Raw genomic sequence first — 22,165 nt, forward strand, 5'->3', positions numbered from 1 at the left:
ATATCTTTCTCCTCCCAATAACTTCTCCCAGCACCTTCCTGCAAATGAAGAAAACTAAAGAAAGCACAAGTCAGTGCTGGGGGAGTGAGAAGTAGCAGAAGGACTGGAGCAGCAGCCTTGGGAGAAGGGGACCCAATTCTCAGGAGCAGAGGTGTGCAGCAGGCAAGGTTGCTGCCAACAGCAGGGCTGGGCTCCTCCCTGCCCAAATCTCATTCCCAAGGACTCACTCTTCAAAAAGCAGGAGAGATTTCCCCCGTTATCACTGGGAACAGTAAACATCCCCTTTTTTCTGCTGCTGTGCAGACAGACAAGGCCGTTGCCAGGGCACCTAACCTAAGGGAGCTGGGAGAACCATTTCTGAAGCACACAATTGTTGCGACTCTGACACGACTGCAATTATATTGCTGGCTTTTCATCACCAGAAAGAAGGAAGAAGAAAGGGAAGGAAAAAAAAAACCAAAACAAAACTAAAGAAAAAGCATTTCTCAACGTGGGCGTACAAAGAAAGACTTAAATTAGTTTCCATGCAGTAATGTAAACTATGAACCCCCACAATATTCTTCAAAAATGAATTATCTCACTCCAGTAGAAGGAGGCTGCTGGGAGCAGCAGTACTGCCTGATTGTCCAGCTTTTCCAATCTCTGTTTCCTGGGCTGCTCTGTGTTCCCCCACCACCAGCACTTCCATGCTTGTCCCCCAGCCTGTGGATCCTGGTGCCCATCATCCTAGGAAAGGATGTCTCCGTGTTCCTCTTCTCCCTTTCTCATGGAAAGTTCTTATCTCTTTCCCCATCTCCATTCCTGGCTGCTCCTTTCTTTCATGCCCCATTCTACCCACACTGTTTCCTTCATCACTATTACTCTTACTGCTGCTCTTACTGTCATTCCCTGAGAGCCATCCTTATTTTCCACTCTTTAATTCCTTCTCCCTTGTCTAGTTTGGACGAGGACTCCATCCCCCCTATTCCTCTATCTCCCCTCCTTGTCTCAGCCTCCCTCCCCCTTTATGTCCCTCCTAGATTGTCTGTTCTGCTGCAGCCCAGGTTGGAAACCAACTCTGGGTTTGCACTCCGAGAGTTAAAATGAAGCTTCATCCAGAGGAAGAGAGGATGATATTCCTCCTGTTGCTGGTAAGAAGAAAATCTATTTTTCAGTGCAGGTAAGAGAAGGAAACCTCAGGTTTTCTGATGTTCTGATTCCTGAGCATACCAAAGGTTGTGTCCAGCTGTGCTTGGGCTGTTCCTAGAAATGCCAGCAGCTGGATGTGGTACAACGTACAGCCTGCTGGCATGTCTTCATTTCTAATGACAACGTTGCTAACTCATTTTGTTCAAGTAAACAATTATCCCAAAATCACAGAATACGCTGAGCTGGAAGGAACTCACAAGAATCACTGAGTCCAGCTCCCAGACCTGCACAGGACCATCTCCAAGAGCCTTCTTCCTACTTTAAAAAAATGGGTTTGGTGTGTTTCATCACTGTGATTTTATATTGTCTTATTCCAAGCGTAAACATACAGAATTGCAGCCCTCTTTAAAAAAAAACTATTGTTTTGCCTGATTCTAAGGTCACTTTTCTTATCAGTTTTCCAACAGTGTTCTAAAGTGCTGTTGACATTCACTTGGGAAAACAACGGAATCCAGTGAGTCCTAATTTCTGAGCAAGGTCATTTGTACAAAATTTTTACCATGGATTTGCTGCATAATCATTTTGTGTTGGTGTCACTTGAAAGCCCAACAGGGTGGTCAAAGCTTGAAAGCACCAGCAGGGTCTAACACAGCTATAAACATTACTGTGCACAGTTTATGAGCATAGGTTACCCACCGAGGACATAGCCCTGCAAAACACTCCTTCTGAAATGGCATCAGATACAGATTAGAATTATAAAAGGTCAAGACATGAATGACAGAAACAGTAAAATGTAAATCCTGTAAAATGAATCTGTTAAATGAAATGTCAAAATACAGAAAGTAAATGTCCCATCACAACTGAAGTTTGTGGTGATTTCAGAATTAGATTCTTTTCATAGTCATTGTGTGTAAGCAGTCTACTTCCAAGCATTAATATTCATTGAAAACACTTGCTGTGTTTTGCTTACTACAGAACTGAAAGTACTACACAATGAAACTTGAGCAGCAGGCAAAAAAGCAAACAACTCCCCCCTACCCCAAGCAAACAAAAAAACCCTCAGGGACAGTGAGGAGATGGGAAAAGAGCTTTCTTCCATTGTAATGTAGAAGATGCATTTAGAGTTAATCACAGACCATACATTACCTCCCCTCCTCTACCTTTTCATTAAGCAGCTGTCCTCATCTTGTGCATTCTGCTGCTAGTTATGATGAGGATGAATAATTCCCTTAACTCTCTTCTTCCCCAGATTAAATAATTTACAAGTTTGAAAAAGAGCCTCCAGTTTGCTGTGTATTCCTCAACAGACAGGACAGGAATTCTTTCAGTACTCTTTAAAAGAAAACTGGTATTACCCATTCAAGGAGTGGAAGGAGCCCACTGAGCACTCCTCACCCCCAGACAGCACTGCAGGCAGTTGCCTATCGCTCCCCTGGGCACCTGGCTGTCACTGGTATGTACATGCCCAAAAACTCAGATAAACCACTGCTGTTCACCTACATGGCAGCAATAAACAGTTACCTACTGCTGGGCAACAGAAAACTGTAAAGCCAGGAACTGCTGCAACAAAGCCTTACACTGTTGGCAGGGTTCAGTTCCAACAGAAGCCCCAATGACAATTATCTGCTCTCTGAGCTAATTCAAATACATCTTGTTAAAGGAAGTTTAATTCGTCAGCAGCCACTATATCATACGACCCCAATCCTCATCCCAGGTTTTCAACCCTCCTTGGGTGCACAGATGAGCTCAACGCAAAACACCAACTGGAGAATTCAGAGCCAGCAAAACACGAACTCACAAACTGGAAGCAGCTCCTGACGCTGGGCTCGATGTTGCTGCCCCCAAAGGAAGCCACCTCCCCCAGCTGCCGCGGGATCTGGATGGAGTCGTGCAGCAGCAGCCCCAGCCGGCGCTGGTCACAGAAGCCAGTGGAACTCGCCACTTGTTTGAACAGGTCTGCAGGAAGGAGAAGGACACCAGCGGTCAAGCATTGCTACCAGAATGTGGCAAGTAGCCAGATCCGTGTCGTTTCCAAGGCCTGCAGGTGCGGTCAACGGCCTTGGAGGACATGAACACAAATGTGACTTCAATCTGGCTGCTTCTTTTCCCATAAACAACGGGGTTTTTCCTGTGAAATGTGAGTCTAGTAGTAATTTTTAGTAGTGTTACTGGCTTGTAACTGGGAAGGAAGGCACCTCTAACACAGCTACTGTGTCATTACTGATAAGAGAAGCAGTGACTCTGTAACACAGCTAACTAAACAGCAGGATGTTCAAGCCACAACACAGATGTCTTAAAAATAATGTTTAATGGTAAAATAATTTCCTCCATTGTAATGTAGAAGATGCATTTAGAGCATAGAGCACCTTTTCAAGTCTTAGCAAAACATACAACTCAGAGAATCCATTTCTCTTCCAGATGTGCTAAAATGATATACAAGAGCTCCCTAATTTTGATATATGATGATCTTTTAATTCTAGAGAATTTCTAAAGTAAAAGAAAAAAATTACAGTATGGCAGAACCTGCCATCCATCAGAAATTTTAATATCATACTAATTTTTCGCTTCTGAAGTGAAACGTCACTTTGAAGCCATGTTCCGTTATTGTATCATTCTAGAAAAGAATCCTTACAGGACAGAATTATTATCCCTTCACAAACTCAATTTAATTTGGTAGGAATTATTTATACTACATATATATTGAGGAGGTTACAGAATTCATAATTAAAAGGAAAAGCAGGTGATCATGAACTAAAGTATTTATTTGGCAACATCTCTGTTGACAATACATTACCTGAATAAATTCTTACTTTTCAACAGTTAAAAAAAAAAGAGAGCAAGATAAGACTGGAATAAAATAATGTTCTCTTTTTGGAGTTACTTTAATATTTCACCCAACACCAGGGATACAATTATAAAGGTGCTTCAGCACTGCTTGAGATAACTTTCCTAGCACTGCTTTCACCTGTTTTCTTCCAAATTAATAAAAGAACAGATAGAGAAAGGGTTATTTTTTAATTACATGAATTTCAGTCCTGCAAAGTCTAGTTTTATAATGAATAATTTGGGGATGAATGCTTCCATCATCTCTGCAAGCCTTAAGACTTGTGCTCTAGCACAACCAACTCTGCTCTGCTGCACAAATGAGACAAATAATTGTAAGGGGTGCAAGTCATGGCACACTTGCAGCAATACTAATGGAACTGCACTACGACCTCAGCATGAATGGCAAAGCCGGACCACAGCATGACAGACACAATTCCTTCCTCTCCCACAGCTATTCAGCTTTCAACTTCCCCATCATTGAAACATTAAGTGTCCTCAGCAAGGTTATAGGACACTTAATAGGATATGCATTACTGTGCACACACACTGCAGGAGGACCTAAAATATGAATAAATGTTTTCCTTTATAACTTTTACAATCTTTGATGAAATATCATTTTGAAAAATTTCTGTACTGAGTAATTTTCTTAAAAGATTTTCTGAATACTTTTTCTTAACACCCACATGAAACATCTAGAAATCTAAACTGTGACATCCATTGTGATTGCCCTAAAATCTGATCCAATTACACATCGTCATGCACAGACCCTGCCACTGGTACTGTCTGTTTTCTCCTTAGAGTTCTTCAGCTTGCATTAGTAGAGAATAAAGTGATAACAACTGATGAAGAATGGCTATGATATTGGGTCAAACCCTAAAGGTTGGATTTTCAGTGGTATTTTTAAGTGCATGAATGAGTGACACCAGTTAATTCAACAAGAAATTTACTCTTGAGAACTACATTTATCAGTTATTCTTTTCTGGATCCTAGTCTCATTAGTTAACTGACTCATTAGTCAGATGAAACTAAGACTACAAGTGGAATTTTTTCAAGTATTTCCTCTCTTAAAATATGCAAAATTTTCACACCTTTAATATTTATTTATTAAAATTTATTTATTTAAAGGTAGCAACTATATTTAAACACAATGTGCATAATAAGACTGACCACAATGTGGGAATCATTTTAAAAAGTTAATACATTTGAAAATAGTGTCATGCATGTGCCCTGTAGAGATGCATCTTTGTGTATAAAAGTGTGCTGAACCAGTGGTCTCCAAAGGGGTTCTTGTGCCTCAGGGAGTGTTCAAGACAATCCATTAGGGTGCAGTGAAGAAATACTTTTTGTACAGATAACAGATTCAATTGAAAAATTCAAAATAGTGTTTATTTAATCTTTATTCCATCCTTCCTAACTTTCTACTTTTGGTATGCTTTATAATGTAGACAATATATTAGTACACTGCTACATGTACATAATTTATAAATACTCATCTATTGAAGGTGCGTGGTCAAAAATTTTTCTGCTGAGAGGGGTGTGATCAAAAATGTTTGACAACCACAGTGCTAAATTACGTAAAACTATAGAGAACAAATAACTTAAAAGTACAAGATGAAACAAATGAACACACGTTGCATCTGCAATATCTAAAATAATGTCTCTGTATGCAATTTAAATGTTTATTCAATAAATAACCAGGAGGAATAAAACAGGAATACAAACATAAGGTAAACCCCAAATAATTACATTGACTTACATCTATATTTATCTTCCAGGTGTGCTTTACAAAGGGATACAACACCAGTTTTGAAAGATAAGACACGGATCCTTCCTGTACGACCCCTAATGGAAAAGAAACATTGGCTGATAATACAATCCATTCATGTCATAATTTGTTTACTACAACCAAGTTCACTGCAGTACTGTAATCTTCATAAATTAAATCTCATAGAGAACACTCGAGCTGGATGGTTATTAGTTAAGCTAGAAATGAAAATAAAACATTGCTGTGGCTTCACAGGCCTAGCTGAACTGCACTGCGCTGTTGTATCAATTCAACCCAAAATGGTCTCAATCCGAAATAACTACTTGCCTCCTTTTTTATGAAAGAAGTGAGTAAAGGGTCTTTACCCTGTACTTCCTTAAACAGGCTTCTCTATGAACTGGTGCTGAGTGATTCTCAGAGATGAGGTCCCTGAGAGAGCAGCAAACCAGTCCTTTTGCCAAAGACAATACAGCTTTACTTCCTCCAGAAATCCCATGTAGCAGTCATTTTTAGAAAGCCTTTGCCTACTGTCTGTCAGCCATGCCCTGACTTGCCTGAAAAGGCAACAGGAAGCCAAGCATGAGAAAGCAGCCCCTGCCAGAAGTGTACAGAGACACTTGTAATATGTTCAGGTGAATGATAAAGCCTGCCTAGAAACCATGGCAAGGCAGGCAGGCTGTACAGTGATGCCATTAACACCTTGGTGTTGTTTCTGAGCTCCTCCTTGCAATACTCAAACCTCTCCCGTGCAGTGCCAAGGGGCTGGGACACTCCAACCAGCCCCTGCTGCCTGTTAGCCTCCCCCTCACGCTCACTCCTGCCTTGTAACATGCCCACATTCCTACTTTTGCTTTCTAATGTGACAGCGAGAACAACATCCTCCTCTGAGCTGCAGGCGACGCAGTGACAAACCTTCACATCTTCTCTCAGTCATCTGCTTTAACTCAATTTACTTCCAGTTGCTGGCTTCCCCCCCAGACTTCTGTTTCTGATAGCATTTCAAATATGTAACATCTATTGCAAACAAAGACACACACAAAACAGGAAGCTAATGCCTAAACCCAACATTTTTGAAGCAGAGCCTTATCAACAGCTTTGAAGTGTCACCAATAAGGCCTCCACTGGGAAGATGATGAATCATGGAGAGGCAGGCCATAGTCATGCATCAGGCTGCACCATAGGTAAAGATGCATGTGGTCTTTTTAACCCTATGAAAGAGCTGAGGAGCCAGCAGTGCTCATTTACCCACACATCTCCCCTGCAAACCCTATAAATGACACAGACAGAAACCTGTGGACAAAGCCAAATTTAGCATTTGCAGCCTTTTATTAAAGAATCTTGTGGTTTTTATCATGAATCAGCATCTGTAGTTTACCTATGCTCTTCACACTCTGGTCCTCTTACTCCTCTCCCTCAAATCTTTTCCAAATTAATTATCATCTGTGCCCTGAGAAACTCCTCCTGATGAATACCAGAGTCATGCAAATTATACAAGAGGAGAATATAGAATAATGATTGCTCTGCAAGGCAATTAAATTGAAACTTGTACGAATCATGAGTTGTTCAGTTCACTCTCCTCTCCTCCCAAGTCAAACCAATAATTTAGCAAGCTACTGCAAATGAGCATGAGTGACTGATCAATTAAAACAAATCCGAAATGTGCTGGATTTGCAGAGCTGTACCCATAATTAGATCAGTCATTGACTGTGAATTTGATTAATATCTTTACAAATGACAGTTTTCAATTATAAGAAAAGTAAAGATGCAGTACATTTAATTAAATGTCTCCGGTAGCGCTGTGCACTTTGGTTGATCTCTGCCTATTAAGTTTACAATGAAATCTAAACACACGTAGCCCCAAGGTCACCTCTCTTACCACTGTTATTCAAACTTGAATTTTGGTAAAATAGCTACAAGCTTTCCTCACACATAAAACACCTCCGTGTTCCATTGTTCCCTGCAATATGCAGCTCCCCAGCATACCTAGGGAATTGCCTGGAGGCAGATAATTATAATTTCTAATGTTGTACTTGCAGCACAGCACAACATAAAGAAAGCTAGCCTGGACATGGCTAGTGCACATGTCACATCTAAACTGGACAGTTCAGCTTAGGAACAGCCTGTGAAATGACCTTTAGTCCCTTCTCTGCCTCTTATGTGACTGATAAAGATTAATGTCCCTAGCACACGTTTTGTTTTCACTAACTGGGAGCCTTTGTTGAGATGTTATTTATGGTTCACGGTAACTAAGAAGTGGATCACTGTTCTGTGAAAGCCAAAGCAGATTAAACAAATAAAACCTGGCTCTCGAATGAATGTAGCCCCATTCCCTAGTACTGGTAAGCTAAAAGAAATATAATGTAATCTGGGTAATCCACTTCATAGGATACTGCAGCTGCTGCAGGGGATGTCACAAAAAACTGACTTATTGGAGGTGATACTTCAGGAAGACATGATCTGTACAAATCTGTACTCTCTTTTTGCAGGTGATCACTGAAGCTTCGCTGCTATGATAAAGGGTGGATGGAAGAACAATGCTATGGCCCTACAACAATAGTTATGAATGTTTCAATTGACAGTTTGAACAATGGTTCAAAATGCCAATGGAAATACAGTAATTGTCCCATGACCTTCCAATTCTATAAGTAAATGTTTATTCTGCCACAGTAATGAGCATGTCTGCTTGAAAGAGGCTGATAAAAACCTTAAAAACACAAATAAAAGACTTCCACTGACTTTTAAAAAATTAAATTCACCAAATACAAATATAATGGCTTATTCTAAATTGAGCTTACAAACATATGTTGGAATTTGCCTATGCATTATGAGCAGCATCATTAACCCAATTAAAAGGAATACCCATAAATTTTCTTCAGGTATATTTAGTCTGTTGCATTTATACTGATGGGTACACTCCTTAAAATTAAGTTTTGAATTAAATATTTCTCCAATCTTCCTACAGCTAAGGGTTGTAAGCACATTAGACAAGAGATGATCCTCTTCCATCTTTGAAAAAGAATGAAGATGGAAAGCTACAGAAAACTGACATATTTGAAAAGGCTTAACATTAAAGGTGTTCATTCTGTTGCTTCTTGATAATTCTCTTGAACTTCTTTATCAAAATAAATTAAAAACCCATGTAAAATCATGACCTACTGTGGACAGGCATGCAATGACAGAATTGGTCTAAACACAAAAATCTGCTTAAAAAGTTGTTTGCCAGCTCTCTCACTGCATAGCTTAATAAATCCAGGATTGTAAGCCTAACCAAGGGCTGCACTGATTCAACTAAATGCAGACATTAAGCCATTAGGTTTATTAAACTTTAACTTCAACCACCCTTTTTTTCAGCTCGAAGCCACCCACACTATAATGAGGCAAACAGCTCCATACACCTTCCCCCTCCCCTTCTGCTACCGGGAAAGCTTCTGGAGCTTTCCCATGTCTTGAGCCCCCCATACATACGTGTCATAGACATTCAGAAGCCAGTTGAGGCACATGTCCACGCAAAGGGGAACATTGACCAGGTTGTTGTGCTCTTGCTCCAGTCGGTCGTAAATGGTGGTCAGGCAGTTGATGATCTGCAGAATATCCATTGGCTGGTCGTTCTGTTTGAGGTTGTGCTGGTCCAAGGCATCACAAGCAGCAGACAGACTCAGGAGATCCACTGTTGGAATAAAAAAAATACACAACCGTAAAGATGGAAGAGAGACAGCAGTTGTATTACCCACATCCAGAAAGTGAATAGAGCACTGTACTTGGCTTATGTGCCTGGCCAGAGGATTTAAAATGTCCTCTGAAAGTCACATGCACGACTGGTTTCAGGACTTCTACAGATGCACTGTTATTTAGCTGTGGCCTTTGAGACCAGTATGTATCTGTTTCATTTTTAGCTGTAAAGTAGTTATTATGCTCTTGGGTCCTATGGAAATATTACACATAAATTACTGTGCAAGTAAAAATTATGTATTTCATGCTTTATGTTCCTACAGATAGACAGGCTAATATTTGATTACTGCATTCACCAAATGTGCTCTCACCATAGCACAGGTCATCAGCTTCCCTAAGATGCGTTGCCCATTTCTTAGAGAAGTCGAGCAAACTTAACTGAACCAAACTCCACAAGGAATATGCAAACAAATCTGAGCTGAACTGTGATTAACCTCTCTGTTACTTTTCCTCTAGTGAGGACAGTGAAAAGAACATTCTGGAAACACTAAATGCCCTGTTTCAATATTTACTAATTAAAAGTATCCATTTTTAATTCTGAAGAGCATTTATATTTATAAATACCTCTATGGCATTATAGAGTAAGACACGTTTAAACTTATTAGTCAACATGCAACAGAGTTTTTTGTCACAGACATTTAAAAACTTGATTTTTGTTCCAATTTAAATCAGTTGCATATTGAAATGCAGATGTCCAGGGCAAAACTGAACTTCCCTTTCTCAGCTCTTAACCTCTGCAAACTAACATCACCATACAGCATCACACTTAGGGGACACAAAATTTCAGGATGTTGGTTTCCAAAGTAAGGCAGGAATAAGAAAAAGGAAATCAGAAAGATGAGATGTTGATGATGATATTCTGGCAGCCACAGGAAAACACTTTGTAACTCCTTGCAGTGAATTTCCAGGGTGTGAGCAATGGGGATGTTAAAGCCCAGATGCTGCTAATCCTGCTCATACCATGAGCAGTCACAAACTGCAGCACGATGCAATATGACCCAAGGGAGTAGCACCTGATCCAAAATTAACTGCCCAAAATCATTCAGGAAATTCTTCACAAAACTGGAAAATGAACTGACTCAACTGCAAGACTAATTTTTCTCTCATTGGAATAAAAAATGTGCTTTCTTAAGTTCTGGTAAGCAGCATCTCTTCATAACATCAAAAAAACCCAAAACCCTCTTTAATGAGCAGAGGCTAAATGCAGAACACCATACAGGAATTTTTTTAGAACTTGATCCTGTTTAAGGGCCCATTTGGCAAATTCACACTTGAGTATCCTATTTTACCCAGGATGAAACTGCCCCTTTGATGTCCTAGTGGGAGATGAGAAATACTTTAGCTGCCCACAGGGCTGGTTCGCAGTGCTGCGTGGACATTACGCTGGGATTTTGTAATTGCCAGAAGAATTTCAAGAGTATACATTTCATTGGAAATCAATAGAGACTTACTTCTGCTACTAAATCCCTTAAGCACTTCTGAAAATTTTGTCCTCTGGGCCTAACGTACCTAGTACTAGAATGAATAAGGAAACCTTAGAATGTTATCCCTATTATTCAACCAAAAAATTTAACTTTGACTCCATGATTTTGTGCAGGGTTTTATTGGAGTTTTAGTTTTTTTCATGTTAGTATACAGACACTTCTTAAAATAAACTAATTTGGAATACTATGTTTAAACTACTAGCATAAAAAAGATAGCGATGCTAAGGTCAGTGTTGTATCCTGCAGAAGCATCAGACCTGTTCCTGAGCGTCTCAGAAAGATGTTTTTCTTCTACAAATTCATTAGTCAAATTGAAAATAGAACACAGCCCTCACAACACCTATAACTCCAAGCATCAGGCTGAACTCTCAGTTCCTTTGAGACTACGAATCAACGGTAATTAAATGAACCCCTCAGGCGTCTGAGTGGCAGCATAATTATATACGCAGCTACTGCTAAACATGGGTCATTCCACTTTGTGAAAGCTTTTCCCGTTAATAAGCCGCATATTCTGAAAAGCCTTTCAGCCAGCCCACTCTTCATCAACCTCCTGTCCGATCCCAAAGTTTGTAACACACAATCATCTCCTAACAAGCAAAAAGAGCTTGACAACATGTTCTGCTTTAGGGAACCTCTTTCTGTGGGAAAAAAGAAGGCTCTGGCCTTCATCACATTAAGATCCTCCTTCATCTTTCCCACCAAGACTTAGGAAATATGTCTGTGGGGTCCTGTCCCAGAACACAGAACTGCGTATTTCTCTCCTAAAAGCAGATACAGAGGTCCTGTGAATGACCAACTTGCACAAGACAAGTTTCACAGTCAGATATGTATTGAAGAGCTGAGTATTTTGCACCACGCAGCGATTTGAAAAGCTTTACTTGAAATAAACCACACCATTTTATGCTTTGCACTTTTTGTGGATTCTCTGCCACCCTTACTTTTCCATTTAAAATTCCAAAACTGACTCCAAAATCTGTGTGAGCAGTGGCTTCCAGCTTACTTTAAAGTCTAAGTCATTTATACAAATATTTCTTTAGCCTCTAAGGCAATAGAGAAAAGGTTACGATGTTTTTAACTAGATGCTGCCAGATTGCAGGAAAAGTATAAAAGACAACATGGAATAAGTAACCAGCTGAAGGACAGAAGTGACAATTAACAGGCAGGAGAAAGTACACTCTAGAGGTCACAAACTGAACTTCGGGAAAACTCAGCATATGGCTGGTAATAAAAAGTATAAACGGTCCTCCCAGAATGCAAGATCATCTCCTCTGTAACCTGCTGCTGTTGGCTGACACATTAAAAAATATATTTAATCAAGTCTGCATACAATTAAAGGAAAAAAGACCCCTAGCAGAAGTTCTTGAATATTTTCTTTTGCTGCATTTCCAAGAAAAGTTTGTGAACGTATCTCATTTTATTGATATCACGATGTCCTGATGTGGTTTGCACTTGAAGATCAGATCTTTAAAAAGTAGCAAAACAAGAAAGCCATCGTGCTTTGATGTGATTATCAAAGGAATTTGTATGTTTAAAAAAACCTGGTGCAATAGTTACACCTGGCATGCTCACAACAATTTTGAAGGATGAAATGATAAAGCCACACACTAGATAATACAACACATAAGCATTTATTTGTTAAGCACTGCTATTTTCCACATTCTTCTTCATGTTTAATATCCTAGTATCTTAACATTCATTGGGCTAATTTATGAACTGAAAGAACTAAAGTTTAAGTACAGCTCCCTTTTTAAAGCATTTCTATTCTTGCCACTGAGAAGTAGGCTGTACCTTTACTTCTGCAGGCCTTCTATTAAACACACATTTTTAGAGTACTCCTCAGTAGACAAAATTGCTGTTTTCTATGAAGTTTGCAGAAAAGAAGATATAGAGATATACACAGGCATAAATGGATATATATCTCTCTCTAAAAACTCCTGCAATTTTAAAACAGAAATGAAAAGCAAGAGCTGAAAGCAGCACCTACTGCGAGTGGGATTTTGGCTTTGCGTAGGAGCCCCAAAACCCAGCACTGTGCTCCAATTCTACTATTGCCAAAATGTAGAAAAATAATTTTGTAATGAGTTGAGGTTTCAAAAAAAAACTTAATTGAACTGAGTTCACAAGCGACACTGAAATGATAGAATACACAAATACAATGATGGTGTCTCCAGGCAAAAATATTTGTGAGAACAAAGCCTACTAACCAAATTCCTTAAATATTTCTCCTTAGATACAAGTATGAAGAATGTGCTAGAGTAGTCAGAGTAAGCGCCACTGCATGTCTCTGAGAGCATCAATTCTCTGAAAATTTACCTACATGTAACCTCAAGAGATGAACTGACTTCAGCTTGCTCAGCTAGACAGGGGAAGAAAAATACACCAAAAGGCTCACACGTCAAAATAAGGACAGGGAGAGGTCGCTCACAAGTTACTGTCACAGGCAAAACAGACCCGACTTGAGAGAATCAACTGAATTCATTACCAATCAAATCAGAGGAGGATAATGAGCAATAAATCTTAAATCTTAAAACACATCCCTCAACTCCTCCCTTCTTCCCAGGGTCAAGTTCAGTCCCAAATTCTCTACCTCCTCCCCTGCAGCAGCAGCAGAGGAATGGGGGCTGCAGTCAATTCATCACATGTTGTTTCTGCTGCTGCTTTCTCCTCAGTGGGAGGATTCCTCACACTCTTCCCCTGCTCTGTGTGCAGTCTCCCACGGGAGACAGTCCTCTACAAACTGCTCCAACGCAAGTTCTTCCCACTGACTGCAGTTCTTCACAAACTGCTCCAGAGTGGATCCCTCCCACAGGATGCAGTCCTTTGGGAACAGACAGTGCTGCCAGCAAACCTGCTCTAGCGTGGGCTTCTCTCCAAGAGTTCACAATTCCTGCCATGAGCCTGCTCCAGTGTGCGTTTCACATGGGTCACAGCCTCCTTCAGGCACCCACCTGCTCTGGCGTGGGGTACTCCACAGGCTGCAGGTGGATATTAGCTCCACTGTGGAGCTCCATGGCAGCAGGGGCACAGTTGCCTCACCATGGTCTTCTCCATATGCTGCAAAGGAATCTCAGCTCTGGCACCTGGAGCACCTCCTCCCCCTCCTTCTGCATTGACCTTGGTGTCTGCAGTGTTGTTTCTCTCACATATTTCCCCTCCTCGTTCCCAGCTGCTGTTGTGCAACAGATTTTCTCCCGCACCCTTCTCAACTACATTATCCCGCAGGCACTACCACTGCCACTGATGGGCTTGGCCTTGGCCAGCAGCAGGGTCTGTCTTGGAGCTGGCTGGCATTAGTTCTGTCTGACATGCGGTAAATTTCTAGCAGCTTCTTAGAGAAACCACCCCTGGAGACACCTACTACCAAAACCTGGCCACACAAACCCAATGCAAAAGTCCAAGTCCGGAATTATTTAATGGTAGGAATCAGTTATTGAAGAACACCTGAAGGACCACAGCGTCACAGCCAGCACAGGTTTGTGAGGCAGAAGTCCTGCTTAACAAATTTCATTTTCTTTTCACAGAATCACACAGAATCATAGAACCACTAGGTTGGAAGAGATCTTCAAGATCATTGAGTCCAACCCATGCCCTAACACCTCAACTGAACCATGGCACCAAGTGCCACACCCTGTCTTTTTTTAAACACATCCAGAGATGGTGACTCCAGCACCTCCCCGGGCAGACCATTCAAGTATTTTATGACATAGTAACCCAGCTAGTTGACCAAATGAAGCCAGCTCATGTAATCTTTTTGGATTTCAGTAAAACTTTCAATATTGTCTCTCATGAGATATTTCTGGATGAAATGTCCAGCCTCCAGCTGGAAAAACACACCACGTGATGGGTGAGCAGCTGACTCACAGATGGGGCACAAAGGGTCACAGTGAATGGTGACATCAGAGTGGGGAGCTGTCCCTAGCGGGGCTCCACAGGGCTCCATCCTCGGCCCTGTGCTCTTCAACATCTTCATAAAGGACTCAAACACAGGACTGGAAGGGATATTGAGCAAGTTTGAAGGTGATACAAAACTGCTGACTCCCTGGAAGGCAGGGAGGCCCTGCAGAGAGACCTCGGCAAAGGAGAGGCCAGGGCAGTCACCAACCATGTGGAATTCAACAAGGGAAGTGCTGGATTCTGCACCTGGGATGGGGCAACCTGGGATGTACAGACAGACTGGGGAATGAGAGGCTGGAAAGGGAAAGGGACCTGGGGGTTCTGGTGGCTGGAAAGTTGAGTCTGAGCCAGCAGTGCCCGGGCAGCCAGGAGGGCCAAGCGTGTCCTGGGGGCACCAGGCCCCACATGGCCAGCCGGGCAAGGGAGGGGATTGTCCCCTCTGCTCTGCTCTGGGGCGGCCTCACCTCCAGTGCTGGGGCGGGTTTGGGTGCCACAATACAAAAAAGGCATTTAAGCTGTTAAAGAACATTCAAAGGAGGGCAGCAAGGATGGTGAAGGGTCTGAAGGGCAACGAGATAGTGAAGCTGTGTGAGGAGGGGCTGAGGTCCCTTGGTTCACCCCAGAGGAGACTGAGGGGAGACCTCACTGCAGTTACAGCTTCCTCGTCAGGGCAAGACAAAGGGCAGGCACTGATCTTTTCTCTCTGTGACCAGTGACAGGACCCGAGGGAATGGCCTGAAGTTGTGTCAGGGCAGGTTTAGTTTGGATATTGAAAAAGATTCTTCACCCAGAGGGTGGTTGGGCACTGGAACATGCTCTCCAGAGAAGTGGTCACAGCACCAGCCTAACAGAGTTCAAGTGTCAGGACAATGCTCTAAGGCACATGGTGTGGCTCTTGGAGTGTTCTGCCCAGGGCCAGGAGTTAGACTTGGATGATACCTGTGAGTTCCTTCCAACTCAGAATATTCCATGATTCTAATACAGATAAAATGGGATGCAAAGTTTAGCACTTTCAGTCATAAAAACCTGTTACAAGTTACACTTATGCAGTGCCAGCTAATTCCAAAAATTCTGCTTCCTTCAGTGCTGCACTGATTATGAATATTTTTCACTGCATATCACTCCAGTTTTTTTATACCATATTTCCACAGTGAGTGCGTCAGATGTGCTGTACCATGGAAAGATGTTTATATTTCTAATCACCATAATTCCTTCTTTGTCACTGCATTCATGTTGAAATCATTCATTATGTTACAAGACTTTTTACTTATTGTTTATCTTTTCCTTTTTTCCCCCTATTTTTTACACATTCAGAAATTAGGCCTGCTCACTTTAGCAGAATTCACCCATGCTTATAAGCCTAAAAGTAAACATGCTCTAAAATACCGAGGTTTGACACAGTTCCAGAAAGCATGTGAGCACAAATCCAACTTGAGATAAATCAACAGTTGAGACATTTGCAACTGTGTCAGAAATTTAACCCCGTAATTAAATGCCAAGTTGTGGATGTTAAAATATTTTAATAATCCTTCCAATAGGACTGCTTAATAAACTGCTTGCTTTGGCAACTGACTGGCCTATCAAGAAAACTGTGAGTGAATTATTCAGCTATCAGGTTACAATAAGCTGAAAAGGAAATGTAATTCCAGTGAAAAGTAGAATAACATACAGCATTTGGGAGAATTAAAATGTTCGAACATGCACATCACTAATGTACAGCTGATGAGAGACTTCTCAACACAACCAAACGCTGGGGAAAAAAATGAAGGTAAATGTTTATTGCGATGATCTCATTTAAAGGCAATAACCCCTCAGGGTTCACGATTCAACTTAACAAACCATTTGCAACTCCAGCTCTGAAGTGATTATTCCACACAAGCTTTCACTGTTCCTAATACATCGCAATCGCGTTCCTTTTGGCTGTAAAGCTGGGGCTGACACAGGACATGGCACAGTGAAAATACCTGGCTAAAGAGTGTAAAGATGAGAAATATACACAGTATGTTCAGTTTTATTTCTGAATCGCTGCTCTGGTTTTATAATGGTCATGCAAGCCGGTGGCAGCAGGAGGCCCTTCAGGTGAGAGATCTCTGTGTACCAGGCAGAGCTGGGGATATGTGTGGGAGTGTTTTTCTGCTTCTGCAATCTGTGAATAAACTTGTGTGCTGGTCATGGAGCCTTCCTGGCAGCAGGTGAGGCACAGAAAGGTACTTACGGCAGAGGGCTTTCTGCAGCCTGCGGAGTTTCATGGCAGTCCTGTACGCCGAGAACCTGACGTTGTTCAGGTCAGCTGTAGGGAGGCAATAATAAAATAAAAGATCAGCTTTGCACACTAGAAATAACCAGACTCACAAAGACATCGTTATGTTGAACTACAAGACTATACCTGTTGGTTAAAAGAGAAGAGGGGGGAAATAAATTTGTTAGAAATTTCACTGAGCTAAAGCCCTCAAATCCTGACAATCCACCACCCAAAAAACCTCACTAAGTCCTAAAGTGTTACTTCCTTTTGTTCAAAGGCACTGAACTAAAGAGCACTTGAAAGGACAACATCAGTGACTGTAGCAGTGCGTCTGAAAATACTGCAGAGCTTTTCACACCGAAGGCACTGTGAGGGAGATAAGACCCTGAAAATCTTCCTCGCTCACCTTATGCATCAGCCAGGCTGTGTGCAGGCAGTCCCAACAGAAAACCTCTGCCCAGGAAAAAACAGGTGACTCTCAGCTACTCCTTGAACAAAAAGCTTATTAAAAATATGCATTAAACCCTGGTGCTTTCCATCTCAGCAGGTCCCAGCCATGCCCAAAGATACAGAGCCTTTCTGAAGAGAAGCCAGCTCACCCAGCCAGGTGAGTTTCCAGGTCCCCACCTGCAAAATGGCAGGGAGCCAGTGGCTCTGGCAGTGTGACAGGGAATGGCACCCAGTCAGGAAGACACCGTCTGGCTCAACTGTTGCTAGAGCTGTCCTAATTCATTTAACAAAATAAGGACGTCAGCACAAGTCCCCACTGAATAGTTTAACCATGGCTTGCAAAACCTCCTGGACACTGTGGGGACAAAGATGCACCAGATCAGAGCAGAGAAGCTGGTTCCCAAGGGGCACTGCCAGCAGCTGCACTGGGAACTGAGGAGTGGCAGGGGACACACTCGTATGCTACAGGGCAGCCATCCACCACTGAAAAAACAGATGTTTGCTCTTGGCCCTGACACCCACCCAACTAATTCCTGGGCACAGACACTCCTGTGCAGCCTAAGGATCAGCCCCAAGAGATTGCTCGGCATATTGCAACTTAAGGGTTTTCCAGAACAGAAACACATTGCTTGTGCCAGCCAGTTTCAGCACCTGACGACACTGCCGAATGCATTTAATTTACTGATGAAACCCATGGAGTCTAAGGAATTACTGATGGGAAAGTGTTTAGAAAATGTAAACTACAATGTAAATATAAAAAGAACATCAGGGGAGAAAATTTAGTGGCTCAAAATAAAGGTCCTTTTAGGTCAATAAGCTTCCCCTAAGCCTGACAGACTCCCAGAGAAAGAATATGACAAACAGGGAAAGGCAAAACATTTCCTTGCTGGCATACGAGCTAAGATGCTGTAAACCTGTTTGAAATGTGGTAGCTTGGGTATAACTATCCCAACATCATTTATAATGCTGTACAGGTATAGGTAGCAGTGGGAATATAGTCTCAATTACATTAATTTTAATTAAGCTGTTCTGAATGAATAATATGAGGTATGATAATTCAGTAGTTTTGTATACCTTAATAAAAGCCGTGGAACGTTTCTGAAACATGTCTTAGAGCAGAAAAGGAAGTCTCAGCTTTGTATACAATTTATTTTTCTTTGCACAGTCGCATATACCTTTTTAATGGGCACTTCTGTGCATTGCTCCTGCCAGCTCTGTCTCTCACAGCCATCCTGACAGGTCCTTTATGTGGTGTAGAATACAGTGAGAAGTTTAAATGAAGTGACTCAATTTGTCTTAAATGGAAATTAATAAAGCAGTCTCTCACAAACACACCATGAATTCAATTACATTTTGTACCCTTGTTGGAAATCTGTATTTGTATTCTGTAAAAGAATATTATGGCTAGCATTTGACAAAATGAAGAAGCCTTTCTTAAATTCTCCCTGAGTGTGCTGAAAAAGCTTACCTTTTTATTATTTACATTTTCAGAAATGTGAGTAAATATATATGCATATTTCAGGCTTTGATCAAGGCAGAAAGTACAATTCGTGAAAACATTTAATCCTGGAAATGCTACAGTTTATTTTCCTGTATATGTAATACACACTGAATTTATCATCAACCTTAACGACACTGCTGCCAAGAAGCATCTGCTCTAAATGATGAAGCAGCAATGCCAGGTGCTCATTTTGGAGCCCTCATCTCAGGTTTTGGAAAAGAAGCAGCACCACTGCTCATCTGGCTCTGCAAGCCAAGGCTGAGCCGTCACACTCCTCCACTGCCACCTTCGCTGCTGTCACCAGGATTATCCCGCACCCAGTTACTGTCCCTGTGCCAACTGCTCACCTCTGGCCTCCTTATGCCACCACCTCCATGCTCCTGATGGACAGCTGTCTTACCAGATGGTGACAGTCACTTAAGGTCACCGGATCTTAATGATTTTGCTTTTCCCCTACCTGTGGCTATGTAACTGTCAGTGGTGTCTTTCCTCCCCCAGGGCTACTGCTGGAACAAATGAGTTAGCCCACGAAAGGAGCCCAGGCCCCTCCTAACTGGGCTCAAAACATTTTGCTTGCTGGATGAGAACCCATTTAAATGAACCACAGAACCCAAGACTGCCAGGGAACGAGTCTTGGCCCTGGGCTGGTGAGTGCTGGGCATAAAGCCACCCAGTGAGTGGGAGGACCTCCAGTGAGGAGTACAGACACACTGCCTGGTCACACCCCAGCTGCTCCTGCTGGGAAGAGGCCGAGGAGGGGAGAAGGGGGCTCAAGCAGCAGCAACCTTCCAAAAGCCTTTGAAAACATCAGTAGTTCCTACCTCTCTGTGTTGTGAAATTGTTTTTGCTTTTTTTTTGTTCCTGGATTTTAACGGGAAAAAAAAAAAAAAAAGTTGCTTTCTCCACCCCCACACAGCCCGCTGAAAGAGTTAGGATCCATTAAGCCCTGTTTCCAAAGCTTTTATCATTTTGGAGCAGGCTGAGGAGCTCAGTGCACCACACAAGTTTTCCTCCAGCCCTTTCCTCCCTCTCCTAGTAAGTACCACCTCATCCCCTGAACGGGGCGGTCAGAGTGCTGAAAAGCCCGCGGTGTATTGTGAAACTTTTGCAAATTGTTATCAGTACTCCTATTTCTTGCTCAGAAGGCAACTTTCAAGATCTGAACAAAAAAATGTAAATGCCCAAGAGCATATTCTGTTTATGGTCTGAAACAACAATGCAGTGGGAGAGGTCACCTGGCCCCTGGAAAGGAAAGACAGAAGAAAGGATCACGAGGGAGTATTTGGTGACATACTTACATCCCAGAGCAAAGAGAAATCATGACTTTCCCATCACTCAGCCATGAATGACCCTCTGTTCAAGTGAATATATATATCTTTCTCTATCTCATAACATGATGACAGTGAACAAGAACTAGTGCTTTTATTACAAATGCAGCTTTAATGAAGGGTACTTCAGACTGCTGATAGGAATAACTCAGATCAGAAATACTGTGGAAAAATGATAATTAAATTCTAACATTTTCTGCATAATTCTACATGTTGAGAGAAATCTCACAACATAAGGGCTATGTTCCATTTCTAAAGTATTCTAGAAACACCTGCAATTACATGCAGATCTTTTTGCTAGTGGATAATCAAGGAAAAAACCCACTCATTTGAGAAGTGGTCAGTGATTCAAACCACCTGCTGGAATGTCTCACTGACTACCGACACAGAATCAAATAAAATCTTGTAGTTTGGGTTGGTTTTTTTTTCAAATCCTCCCTTGCTAAATTCTGGTCTTTACATTGGAATATGAGCAGTATATTAAGGAATCACATCTATAACCCAGACAACAGGTTTTAAATAAGGTGTCATAACTGAACTGCTTTTCACAGTGTTCTTAAACAGTCTGACCCCTCCTACAGCTGCTGCATCTGCTGAGTGACTGGGAGGTTCCATTTGATACCATCCTATCCTCTATGACAGAGCCATCTCACTGTGTTTAAAAGCACTGGGAACGGGCCAGGCTACCTCCCACCAAACGTTCTTCATACTATTTATCTCTCCCCCAAAGTAATGTGAAGGCATCTCATAAAGTCCTTTCTACCTGGAAACTACCTTTCCTCCTTACTTTAAAAAGGGGTTTCTTGTCTGTATTTTTGTGAATATTATTATAAATGCTTTTCTAGTTAATGAGGGCAAAACACACATTCTTCACTTGGTTCTACAGACAGCAATTATCTCACTGTCTGGATATCATCTAACTGAAATGAGCAGCTTACATGCTTCAGATGGTATAAGTAAAATTTAGCAAATTAACACCTTAATTATTTTGAAGAAAATAGATGTCATCAGGTAAAATTGTCATCTTCATTTGATAAGATTTACAGTGTTCTGAGGGTTTGTTTTTTTACTCTCAGATGAAAGGATAGAAAATGTGAACCTAGAGTGATATACCTTGAAACCTGAAAGCCTTACTCAGCCACAAACTGTCTTGTGCTCATAGACTGTTCATAAATACACTGCCTGGGGATAACCTATTTTGGGAATTACAATGCCTTCCTAACAGATGTTAACAACTCTTTGCTGGACAGTCCTGAATAGACAGCAATTCCTCTACGGCCACTAAGCCTTCCATGTTTCATCAGACATTCTTGCCTTTTCAAGAAGCTTCAGCTCATATTGTTTCAACACAGCTGAGATTCCCTGTCCAGCTGGTAAGAATGTTGGGTTTCCTCCTGCTGCCCAAAACCTGTAAATTAATCTTTTAATGATGCCTTACAGTGACATATATTGCCTCTTCTGGAATTGTAATTTTAAAATGCAAATGACACAAATGCACAAAGGAAAGAAATTAATCAAGTAACACTGCTTAATATCAGCTGAGTCTCAGCCATTGACTTTTATTATAACAATAATTAATGCTATCATCTACACTGCTTTGATAATAAGTAACAGTAAACTGTTATTCTATGTACAGCTTAACCACTCTCCATGAAATGACCCAGCATGTCGTACTAGGCTGGTCCAACTGAGTGAAAAAGCCAACAGTGTCTCTGCAAATTAACAGGAGGGAGGTACCCAGGGCCCCTCAATACCACTGATTGCATCTAGATCCAGTGGCTGAACACCCCAGCATGTGCCAGCATCCCCGGTAATCAG

The 22,165-nt window shown here is 41.6% G+C and overlaps 1 protein-coding gene across 17 annotated transcripts in view; it reads right to left on the bottom strand.

Annotated features, from left to right (window-relative positions):
- DMD (dystrophin) overlaps positions 1-22,165 on the bottom strand; it is a 990,047-nt gene that overhangs the window by 51,049 nt on the left and 916,833 nt on the right. For all 17 annotated transcript variants that reach the window (XM_066176982.1, XM_066176984.1, XM_066176989.1 and 14 more), the window contains 4 exons: positions 17,042-17,116; positions 9,185-9,386; positions 5,711-5,796; positions 2,927-3,084 (listed from right to left, as the gene is read on the bottom strand). In XM_066176982.1, the coding sequence (XP_066033079.1) occupies positions 2,927-3,084; positions 5,711-5,796; positions 9,185-9,386; positions 17,042-17,116 (521 nt within the window). The remainder of the gene's footprint in view (positions 1-2,926; positions 3,085-5,710; positions 5,797-9,184; positions 9,387-17,041; positions 17,117-22,165) is intronic.

This window comes from Chamaea fasciata, unplaced genomic scaffold (assembly GCF_029207755.1).
Source record: "Chamaea fasciata isolate MVZ Bird 193981 ecotype frontalis unplaced genomic scaffold, bChaFas1.0.hap1 SCAF_2, whole genome shotgun sequence".
Classification (NCBI taxonomy): Eukaryota; Metazoa; Chordata; class Aves; order Passeriformes; family Sylviidae; genus Chamaea; species Chamaea fasciata.